The sequence below is a fragment of the Carassius carassius genome, chromosome 1 (genome assembly GCF_963082965.1).
Source record: "Carassius carassius chromosome 1, fCarCar2.1, whole genome shotgun sequence".
NCBI lineage: Eukaryota > Metazoa > Chordata > Actinopteri > Cypriniformes > Cyprinidae > Carassius > Carassius carassius.
Window position 1 is genome coordinate 36,786,180 of NC_081755.1, and position 12,311 is coordinate 36,798,490.

The 12,311-nt window shown below is 36.5% G+C and overlaps 1 protein-coding gene across 5 annotated transcripts in view; it reads left to right on the forward strand.

The window, feature by feature from the left end:
- asic2 (acid-sensing (proton-gated) ion channel 2) overlaps window positions 1–11,386 on the forward strand; it is a 391,397-nt gene extending 380,011 nt beyond the window's left edge. For all 5 annotated transcript variants that reach the window (XM_059557921.1, XM_059557944.1, XM_059557928.1 and 2 more), the window contains 5 exons: window positions 1,056–1,209; window positions 5,674–5,765; window positions 5,852–5,931; window positions 8,616–8,684; window positions 8,819–11,386. In XM_059557921.1, coding sequence (XP_059413904.1) covers window positions 1,056–1,209; window positions 5,674–5,765; window positions 5,852–5,931; window positions 8,616–8,684; window positions 8,819–8,920 — 497 coding nt within the window. In that variant the 3' untranslated portion in view covers window positions 8,921–11,386. The remainder of the gene's footprint in view (window positions 1–1,055; window positions 1,210–5,673; window positions 5,766–5,851; window positions 5,932–8,615; window positions 8,685–8,818) is intronic.
- Window positions 11,387–12,311: the final 925 nt, after the last annotated feature.

Genomic DNA, 12,311 nt, shown 5'->3' on the forward strand with positions numbered 1-12,311 from the left:
AAAAATGGGAAATAAGAAACAGTAAGGAGTTGGTTATAAAACAAATTTTATTCTAGCAAAAAACAATAAAAATAAATGTTTTTAGAATAAATAAGGCTATTGTAATTAACAATAGCATGAAATGCACCTGTAGGATATTAAAAGGAATTCAAAATGAATTGTTAAGGGTTTTTAATCTCCTGTAGCTCTCCTGTGATTTTCTTGAACTGTCCAGCTGCAAGACACTTGATGGAAATCACAGTTCCAATGCAATAAGTGGGAGTGGAATAAAGACACAGTTGGATTCTAGGAATCAGATATGAATCAAAAAGTCCTGTAGCAATTTCTTTATATCGAGTAGGGGCTTTGAGAATTCTAATTTGATCCTATTAGGATGCTTTAGGTTTGGTTCCAAACTATGATTGGCATTCCAATTGAAATCCTGCACACATTGCTTATACTTTGACTAGCGGGGCACAGACCCTGCACTGAAGCAATAAGTCTCTTTATCATTCACCGAAAGCTAAATGTCAGCAAGTTTATTCAAGATAAATACTTTTTACATTAAATACGTTTCACCTGTCAATCAGTCAGTCTTTTGTTTTTCTCTCGAATGTTAGAAAGCACTTTGAGAATATGATCTTTGTGGTTTATCAGATTCATAGTGGTGGTTTTCATCATGCTTGCAGTATCTCTCTAAAGGTAATCAAAAGTGCAACACATAATATTTTTCCAAGCTGTCAAGAGTTGACAGCAATGATTTGAAAGTCTTCTGATAAGGCCAAAAGTTTAATTATACTTCACTCTGGTGGGTGTGTGTGTGTGTGTGTGTGTGTGTCTGTGTGTGTGTGTGTCAGACACTGAAAAGACTCTGTATGTGGAGAGAAGGATAAGACCACCTCATGTCCTGTACGTTGTCAGTTGAGGAATGTCATACATAGAACCCAGGAATGCTGCCTTGCAGAAAGAACTGACATCTATTATCCCTTTCATCCTGGTACTCTTTCCTGTCTCCCCTCATTTTCTTTTTCTCTTTTCTTTTTCCTCTCCTCTATACCCTTTCATGCTTTCCATAGCTGCTCTGTCAGCTGTTGAAGGCACAAACTGCATCTGCAGGAGCCCCTGTAACATGACTCGATACAACAAAGAGCTTTCCATGGTCAAGATCCCCAGTAAAACCTCTGCACGCTACCTGGAGAAGAAGTTCAACCGGTCGGAGAAGTACATAACGTGAGTACACACCTCACATCTTTCCCCTCAAATACATCAAAACGGCTTTGAATTCAGCATACAAAAAGGTTTCTGAAGTATATTATTTAACTTTTTCACCACTTTCCAAACTTTTTAATTGTTGTCCTTGTACGAATTTTAACTTTTACCTCATTACTGCCACCAATTTGCAAAATTACCAGTTAATGTTCCACCTCATATTAAGATCACAGAGATGGAGATTTTTAATTATCACAAGCTTGCACTTTTCTAGCAGAGATGAGCTCTGCTGTTATTAAGCTTGGGAAAAATTCTGAATTTACTTCAATTTATTCACAAGCTTGAATGAAACTGGACATGAATCACAGGATGTTACAGTGAAATGAAGTCTCTAAAAACAATCAGCAATATTTTTACAATTTTAAATATTATATATATATATATATATATAATATAAATAACTAATATATTTTATAATGCAATTTATTCCTGTAATGTCAAAGCTGAATTTCTTCAGTCTTCAGTGTCACATAATTGTTGTGAAATCTGTATGTATATATTAGCTATATATATATATATATATATATATATATATATTAGGTTCACAAAATTCAAGGTTCAGTTTGAAATGACACAGTGATGTCACGTTTCGGTTCGGAATGGGGGTAATTGGTTTAGTCACAATGTTTGAAATATTTCTGTTTTAAACCATGAAAGCAAGCCAGTGGATATAACACACAAGCAACGTGCAAACTTTGCGCATGAGTTACACCGGTGAATGTCTTAATCTCGAATTCAATTCACTATGCAGAAAATGAATTACGCCACATATTCTCTCAGAGACATATGCTGATAACGGTATATAACTAACTGTTTATAATATTACATAGTGAAAAAATGAGAAGAAACATATTTCATGTCAAACAGGTAAAACAAGTTGGTGCTTGAAATAACCATGACTTATTAAAAATATTTTTAAAAATAAATAAATAAATAAACTAAAAATTATTGAGGAGTAAATATATAGCCTAATCTTGCAGTACATCAGTTATTTGGTAATTATTGTGGGGCAAATTGATTGTAGTTTTAATTTAATAATAAAAGTAACTTCTTAATATTAATAATAGGACTAATAAAAGTGAAAGTGAAAGTCGTGACATTTGCCAAGTATGGTAACCCATACTCGGAATTGGTGCTCTGCATTTAACCCATCCAAGTGCACACACTGCAGTGAGAAGTGAACACACACCCAGAGCAGTGGGCAGCTATTTTTTAGCTACTTTTATTTTCTAAATGTAAAAGGATTAGTCCAACAAATAAATTTTTTTGGTTTGTAATGCGTACCAAACCAAAAGCCTTGTTACGAATGGTTCAATATGAATACGTGTATCGTTACACCCCCTAATATAATATAAATATACAGTCGTGGCCAAAAGTTTTGAGAATTACATAAATATTAACATAAATATAATAATAATCTTTGTTTCAGTTGTTTCTGTGATGTACTGAACAAGCACTTCATACGTTTCAAAGGCTTTTATCGACAATTACATGACATTTATGCAAAGAGTCAGTATTTGCAGTGTTGGCCCTTCTTTTTCAGGACCTCTGCAATTCGACTGGGCATGCTCTCAATCAACTTCTGGGCCAAATCCTGACTGATAGCAACCCATTCTTTCATAATCACTTCTTGGAGTTTGTCAGAATTAGTGGGTTTTTGTTTATCAACACGCCTCTTGAGGATTGACCACAAGTTCTTAATGGGATTAAGATCTGGGGAGTTTCCAGGCCATGGACCCAAAATTTCAACATTCTGGTCCCCGAGCCACTTAGTTATCACTTTTGCCTTATGGCACGGTGCTCCATCGTGCTGGAAAATGCATTGTTCTTCACCAAACTGTTGTTGGATTGTTGGAAGAAGTTGCTGTTGGAGGGTGTTTTGGTACCATTCTTTATACATGGCTGTGTTTTTGGGCAGAATTGTGAGTGAGCCCGCTCCCTTGGATGAGAAGCAACCCCACACATGAATGGTGTCAGGATGCTTTACTGTTGGCATGACACAGGACTGAAGGTAGCGCTCACCTTTTCTTCCTCGGACAAGCCTTTTTCCAGATGCCCCAAACAATCGGAAAGGGGCTTCATCGGAGAATATGACTTTGCCCAGTCCTCATCAGTCCATTCACTATACTTTCTGCAGAAGATCAATCTGTCCCTGATGTTTTTTGGAGAGAAGTGGCTTCTTTGCTGCCCTTCTTGACACCAGGCCATCTTCCAAAAGTCTTGGCCTCACTGTGCGTGCAGATGCGCTCACACCTGCCTGCTGCCATTCCTGAGCAAGCTCTGCACTGGTGACACTCCGATCCCGCAGCTGAATCCTCTTTAGGAGACGATCCTGGCGATGCTGGACTTTCTTGGATGCCCTGAAGCCTTCTTTACAAGAATTGAACCTCTTTCCCTGAAGTTCTTGATGATCCTATAAATTGTTGATTTAGGTGCATTCTTAGTAGCCACAATATCCTTGCCTGTGAAGCCATTTTTATGCAATGCAATGATGGCTGCACGCGTTTCTTTTCTAGGTCACCATGGTTAACAATGGAATAACAATGATTTCAAGCATCACCCTCCTTTTAACATGTCAAGTCTGCCATTCTAACCCAATCAGCCTGACATAATGTTCTCCAGCCTTGTGCTTGTCAACATTTTCACCTGAGTTAACAAGACGATTGCTGAAATGATCTCAGCAGGTCCTTTAATGACAGCAATGAAATGCAGTGGAAAGGTTTTTTTGGGATTAAGTTAATTTTCATGGCAAAGAAGGACTATGCAATTCATCTGATCACTCTTCATAACATTCTGGAGTATATGCAAATTTCTATTATGAAAACTTAAGCAGCAACTTTTCCAATTTCGAATATTTATGTAATTCTCAAAACTTTTGGCCACGACTATATATATATATATATATATATATATATATATATATATATATATATATATATATATATATATATATATATATATATATATATATATATATATATATATATATAATAAAAAGTTATGCTTCTGGAAAGCACAATATTTTGTTTGGTAATATTTTTTGATAATTCATAATGAAAATACAAACAATTGCGTTGTTTTAAATTGTATTTTATCTTAATTTGCATACTAAATTCACATTTTAAATTATAATTTTTCAAATACAAATTGAGGAAATTAAGTATAATTGAATTGACATTGCTTTTCTACTACAAATGATGCACAACCCTGGTTGTGACGCGAGGAAATGGATGCTGTATTTTGAGAGATAGCTTTACTTGTGTCAAAGAAACTCCCCCTGTGTGTTGTTGTCCTACTTAATGTGTGTTTGAAATGTTGCCTCAGTTTATAGATGTGCTTCTCTACAATAAAAACAACATTAGGACACCAGGACATTTGATGTGGCTCTCAGACATATTTATTTCTCCTCTAGACATTTAGCTGACAAGTTGGGAAAGCTTTTGCTTTGTGTCAGGAAGATTCAGGGAGTTGTTCTTCAATATAGTGACAGATATCACATCCTCTCCATTCATTTGTTCACCGTCATAGCGATAAGCTTGTGATTGATGTGTCTGAGACGTGGAGCTTTTGGGAATACTGACTCTCTCTCTCTCTCTCTCTCTCTCTCTCTCTCTCTCTCTCACACACACACACACACACACACACACACACACACACACACACACACAGTTGTTGAGTCAATTAAATCAGCATAAAGCAGACAGCATATCATCACTCTGGTGTCCCACTAGAGAGATAAGCTTTTCTAGATTCTAGACTTCTAGCTTCGTTTTATGATGATAGGAAAAATTGACTCTTCTACACATGCACGCAAATTATCGGTCATGCCAAGATCATTCATCTCTGCAGCATAATAGAGGCGTAATGAAGGGTTGAGATAATGCTAGTGTAATTGTTCTCAGGGTTTGGAGGTTAGCCCTCTTGCAGTTTACCAACTAGCATCCAATAATTGCCAATTTGCCTTTGGCCTGTTCTTGAGACTGCTGTGAGAAAGGTGTGTGTGTGCATGTGCGATAAACTGTATTCTAATCAGGTGACAAATGGGATGAAATGTTAGGGTAAATGTCCACTAGTGCAGATGTAATCACTATAATAATAGAGCTAACAGATATATATTTGGGAACCATTTTTATTGACTGCAATTCTTAAGCAGCCATGACATTTTATTGGTCATGTGGTTTTATTTCTGTTGCATCACGCTGGCTAGCTCTGCCTACAGTGAAATGTCATTGGTTTAAAGCTCTGCTCCAATCAGCTTAATATTAAACATCCAAAATCTCCTGCTTGGTGTTGCTTGTGTCAGGTTGAACAACTTAATTGCTTCTGGTGTGAACAAACGAATCACTTTTTTGCAAGAAGCTTGTTTTCAGGTTATGAATTTGAATATAACTTAAAAACATCACTCTTTGTGTTCTGTTGATGCAGGGACAATATCCTTGTTCTGGACGTGTTCTTTGAGGCTCTGAATTATGAGACCATAGAGCAGAAGAAAGCGTACGAGGTGGCAGGTCTGCTAGGTAAAAGCACACTGCAGCATGAATATGTGACTTTCATCTTTTCTCTCTCTTTGTTCCTCTAAATCATAAATTTATTTATGTTGCAGGTGATATCGGTGGTCAGATGGGCTTGTTTATCGGTGCAAGTATCCTGACCATACTGGAGCTATTTGATTATGCATATGAGGTATGTTAACATCTAAGCAAAGGGTTCAAAAGGAACTGCGAAGTAAATTGAGAAAGTATTAAAAAAAAAAATTATAAAATTATTTTCACAGTTATGTATCATTTTCTATTACATTATAAAATAATATTTTATTATGATATAAAAATATATTTATAAGTATTTATTTAATAAATTGCAGCAACTACCATTCAAAAGTTTGGCATCAATAAGATTTTATGTTGTTTTTATTTATACTTTTATTAAATGAATCTAAAGTGAGAGTAAAGGCAGTTACAATGTTACAAAAGATTAGCATGATTGTTTTCAACATTGATAATAATAAAACATGTTTCTTGAGCAGCATATAAGCATATTAGAATGAAAATTTTACTTTGCAATCACAATAATAAATTACATTTTAAAATATATTTAAATAGAAAGAAGTTATTTTAATTTTAATAAAATGTTTTGATATTATTTTTACTGTGTTTTAAGCAATATGCAGCTTTGTTGAGCATGAGTCATGGTGAGACGTCTTTCAAAAACATAAAAAAAAATCTAGCTTACTCAAACTATTGAATGGTAAAATGAGTCTGCATCACTCTGTCAAAAATGGGATATGTGCACTTTGCGATCCTATTTACTATTGCAAGACATTCTCCATATGTGATTATCATTCTTATTAGTTACCAGCCACTGGCAGCCACCAGCCATATGACATACATATATATATATATGTATGAACTGAAGCCAATTTTTACATGGATTTGGTATTTGTTGAGTGTTAATTCTGGACCTTGTCTGGCACACAAACATGATGTTCAGTGTCCAGACACAGAGACACAGGAGACACTATACACCCTGTAATAAACACACTCAGACATGATAAATGCAAATGTATTCAGAGAAATACACACAGAATCCACCAGACACAGAGATGGCTGTTGAAAACTTCAGTCTGTCTCTGGTGTAGAATGAATGACACTCTGATGGAGGGTTTCATCATAATGAGCCTTCATTAATTCTGCATTGCTGCTGGTCTCTTTGCTCTATGGACAGCAGCCAGCACAAGCCCTTACACCACTCATACCCTGGGGGGCACACACACACACACACCTTCATTTTGCATTCTGTACTGTCCTGTTTTAATGGATTTTTGATGCAAGATCGCTTAAAAAGGACATATTTCTTTTTTTTTTTTTTTTTTTTTTTCTAAAGCTTAAGCCTCTCTGGAGTTTAAACATTTTGGCATCTGTTAACAAAGCACATAAAAATAAAAGAAACACTTAAGCATTTAGCTTCATTTGAAATGCATGAGAACTATGCATGCCCAACGAGATTTTATCTTTAAAAATATGGTCATCTTAAGAACTGACCTATTAGCCAGCATTTTTTATATATTCTTTTTAATTCACAAGACTCAATAATGTCCACGGGGCATGTTAAGCCTCCTCTGGTCCACGGTTAAGGTACCTCTCCCAAGTGTGTGATATTATATATCATACTAGAGCTCATGCATATTGATTAGGTCAGCCTCACATCTCTTGGTAGCCTCCTAGTGCAACCCAGTAATGTCACCTATAAGGTTAGACTTGGCCAAAGATTTTCACATGACCAAAATTTTATACCAATAAAAGCACAGCAGACTCAACTACGGTAAACAAGCTGCTCTGAGAAGAGATAGTGCTCATATTGAATGCCACAGTTAGTGTCTATATAGATACTTGTTATCAAAAATGAAAATTCTGTTATCTGTAAACTATCCCTTGAATATTAATAAAATTCAAGATTGCATCTAAATCTATTGCACTCTTAAAAACCAAAATTCCAAAATGTGGTTTTCACATCAGTGTCATAGAAGAACCATGTTTGGCTCCCCAAAGAACATTTTGTGTATTTGTGATTATAAATAGATGCCAATAAAGAAACTTTATTCAAGCAAAGATATCAAAACCACTGTCAAACAGGCATTGACATCCTTTGTTGCAAAGGAATGGAATGGATTTTGTTTTCAATGTATTGGATTTGTTTTTATTTTCGACAGCGAGATGAATATTTAAATAGTGACTGAAAACACGGCCAATTAAGACTATCCCCTTCCAAGCTGTTAATATGACCTAAAATCCTGATTTATAATCAAGATGTCATAAAAATCAACTGCACCTAAAGACAATGGCTGTGCTGTTTTTCAGCTACGTTTCGCCTATATTTACATGTAAAATGATCACTCAGATTAGAAGGAACAGAATATCTACAGTTATTTAACTGGATGTGTTGCTCCTCTCAGCCACTCACTGGACAGAGCAGATGCAGAGAGAAGACCTTGCGTGACGGTACAGACGAGTTTGTTCAAGAAATCGCTTGATATGTCGCTGGCTGCTTTTGGGAAAAAAAAATATCTCAAGGTCTCAGAAAAGTAAAAAAATCTAGAAAATAAGTTGCTAAGTTGCTAATGTGGCTCTGCAGAGCAGATGAACTGAAAGCTTGACCAAATTGCGTGATTTTCCCAATCTAAATCAGCATTTTCAATTCCTATGTGATTTCCTGATCCCATGATCCCTCAGTGGTCAGTGCCCTGTGCTGCAACCCATGTCGCTGATTTGATTAACGCAGTGCTGGCAGAGCTACAAAGCTGTTCTGAGGCCAGCAGTTTGAGACCTGATTTGGCAGTGAATGAGATGGTGGTTTGTGATGTGTGCTGGCAGGTGGTGAAGGAGAGACTGCAGGACCTGCTGAACCGAGAGGAGGAGGAAGAGAGTCATGGGGAGGATGTGGTAAAAAATAACTGCCTTCTAAGCTGCAAATCATTTATTTAGATATCACAAACTCAGTGTGTGGAATGACTGTGTTGAGCCTCGGGCGCTCAGTTTTAAGAACGATAACATCTGTGTTTTTTTTTCTTTCTCAGAGTACCTGTGATCCGGTGGTAAACCATTCAGAATCGATTAGCCACACGGTCAGCGTTCCCCTCCAGACCACCCTGGGCACGCTAGAGGAGATTGCCTGCTGAGCACCGTAACCCCTCCACACCAACAGGGGGAGCCGGCCGCTCCACTCTAATGGGTTAAGGACAGAGTAAGATGAGGGAACGTCTCTGTTGCTTTTTCTCGGCATGTCATCATTTGGCACAAACATGAGAACTGGAAGCCAAGGAGCTTCTCGAGAAACACGAGGACCGCAAAGCTTCTCACAAACACCATCTGTTTGTTCTGGACTCATGAAGGAAAGCAGAAGCTTGTGGACCCATCAGGACAGTCACTTGTAAAAATAAGACGAACATGAAAACACGAGCATGTGAGGAACTGCAGATGTGCTCGGCCACGGCATGCTCTCACGTTCTCTCTCTGCCCAGCCGCCATTTCGAAGTCTACTGCCAAAACACTGTAAATTATTAACGGAGAAAATGTTGTGAAACTGTTCTAACTGTGCATGTGTCAGTTTCATGCATTACAATACGGTTTTCTCAAACTTTTCATCCTCTCTCACGTGTGGAGATGGTTTTGTCTTCTTGTGCTGTTCGTTTGCTATGTGTTTCTGCATCTCAGTTGGCTTCTTGATGTATCACGGATACATCATAAAACTGAGAGCTCCTTTCTTCTATCCTTTTTATTTTTCTATCCTTCATAGAAAAGCCGAATGGCCCACAGTACAATGGCAGCCATTATGAGCCCATTGTGGCAGCGTATGGTTCTTCTACATGCTTTCTGGATCCCATTTGAAAAAAGAAGAACAACGAGAGTGCAGAAAAAAGTGTTTTTGTCACTTTCTGCATAAGAGTATAAGAATATAAGAGTATATACTGTATAAGAGTATACTTAACGTTTTTCTTTTTGTTAATTGTGAGAGGTGTTGATTTGTCATTTAAAGCTGATAAGATCTCTCATGCTTTTAATTCAGCACTTTTCAGAGATTTTGTTGACAGCCATCATGATTCTGCTTTCCCAAATATCGTACGTGGGATATTTTCATGCATATAAAGGATCTAGAGGCTCTAGAGGTGTTCATGGTGGTTTATTATGTGAGTTGTCGCTATACTGTTGTCTATGTCTCATAATGTCAGAGCTCTTCATCTGTGCTGAAGTTTATTAACACTGTAATTGCCATATGTTATCTGATATTTACTATGTTCCCACTGTGTTCTTTGATGATGGATGATAGACAATTCAAAGGTGTGATTGTGTTCTTTTCTGCTCTCAAACTAAATGTAAGGATCTCAGATCACTATACATCAGTATGAATGAAGCCTTTCATTCTTCAACATGTACAGTGTTTCAGCCAAAATTCATTAACTGAGGCAAAATCATTCAGAATGTGCTTTGGCTGAAAATAATGAAAGGAGAACCAGTTCTGGGTGATGAAAGTGAGCTTGATTGCATTTCTCAAATTAACTTCCCTCAATATTCAATTTAACAAAATTGACCGGTGCAAAATTCAGTCACAAAATGAAAAGTAAAATAAGAGCTTGTGTATTAAAACTGTAGGTGAAGCTTCTGAATAAATTGTTTGGGGACATGAAGACCTCTGGCAGACAAGAAATGTGTTGACAAGCTCCTGAGATCGACATATAAATAAATTAAAAAAAGTATTTAATCTGGTTTATTAAGCATAGGCTTTCGAACATGACCTAGGGCCCCCTTGTCCAATCAGATTTGAGCTTAGAGGCAGTATGCAAATATCTGTCATAAATATCCATGCTCAGAGATTTTTCTTGGAGGATTATTAGTTATTATTATTTTCATGCCCCCCTTCCAGGGCATCGGTATCAAGAGCGTGATTTGCACCTATATCATAATGTGAAATGTATTAAATAATAACATTAAGAGCGGAAACATTATAATTTTGCCACAGGGAATAGAATAATGAATGTGAGCCATGGGTTGTTTGTGGCATGTGAGAGAGCCATGTTTTTGTGTTAATACAGACACATTGCTTAATGTGTGTTATATTTTATTCTATAAATATAGTGAGCAAAAAGTCCAGTCTGGCCACTTTCCTGATTTGCAAAGTATCTGTGACCGAATGTAAATGTTTTTAGTTGTTTCATTTGCAATTCAGTTTGCGGATCAAATGTAATAGGCTGTACAGGATGAATGTTTTATCCTTATTTGCCCTAAAATGTGATGATTTTTTTTCTTAATATGTCAAAGATAGATCTGTAACCATCAGAGGGTTTCAAGCACATGCAAAAGAAAAATAAATCAATAAATCAAAATAGGCTAACCAATCAAGAACACACTACAAACGCAGAAACCCACAGCATCTGTCCATACATACACAAAAGTGAATTAAGAAGTTACTCATAATGTTAAACAGTAATTAGGCAAACTCTTTCTTGCCATGTGGACAAACACCAAAGGGGTGTCACATCACCTTTCCTATTTTCTCATTAGGAGAAACCAGAGGGGTTGTTGGTTTCTAACTCCAAGGTATACCTCAGACCTTAGAGATAAAAACAATAAAGTCTAAATGGATTACAGCAGCTGTGTCTTTGACTCTGTGTCTGTCTGTCTATGTATCTATCTGTCTATCTATCGTCTCGTTTCTTGTATATAGCAAACATACTATATATAATCACAAAGCTACATCAGGAGCACTGTCGCAATGATATCCACTATTTCTAATTTGATTGAAATGTTTTTCTTTTATATTTGCTGTCTCTTTATCATTTCTTGTTACTTGATTATGTGGTTGCTCTTTTATCGTGTGTGAGCACGGGCGAAGACTATGCATGTCTGTCTAGGTTGTCAGAAACAAATGAAGAAATACAATTTTGACAGCATGTGATTATTCATTCCTCAGCCCAGTATAGAAGAAACAGAGAAGCGAAGAAACAAGAAACTCAATTTTGTTTAACAAAAACAAATGCATTTTTACTGCCATTATAAACAGAGATACACACAAACAAACAGCACGGAGAACAAAAGAGCTGTCTTTGAGCTCGGAGATAATGCATGAACTCAAGTGTGGGGGCGCTGCAATGCCATTTACTTCTAAGAAAAACAAGCTACCAGTTTTAATCAGCTTAATTGTTCTGCTACATACATTGTTGAGTCACAACTCACAAGGCTTTATAAAGTCACGTTGCGTAAGATGCCATTGCTGTTCATTGTCATCATTGCAACATTAAATATTTAAGGATGAAAGGTTTGTTTACTGACTTATGAATGCAAATGTTACGATTGTCGTGATTGTTGTTGCCGGTTTGTCTTTTTATTTATTTATTTATTTATTTATAGGTTAACGTCAAACATGGGTAAGATAACGTATGATGACACCCTTTTTTTCTTTTTTCAGCCACATATTGTGCAAAATCTTATCTCAACACATTTAAGAAATGGCTATGCAGTTAATTTCAACCGAATATCAGCATTTGTGATAATGATATGGGTATGACAGGTATT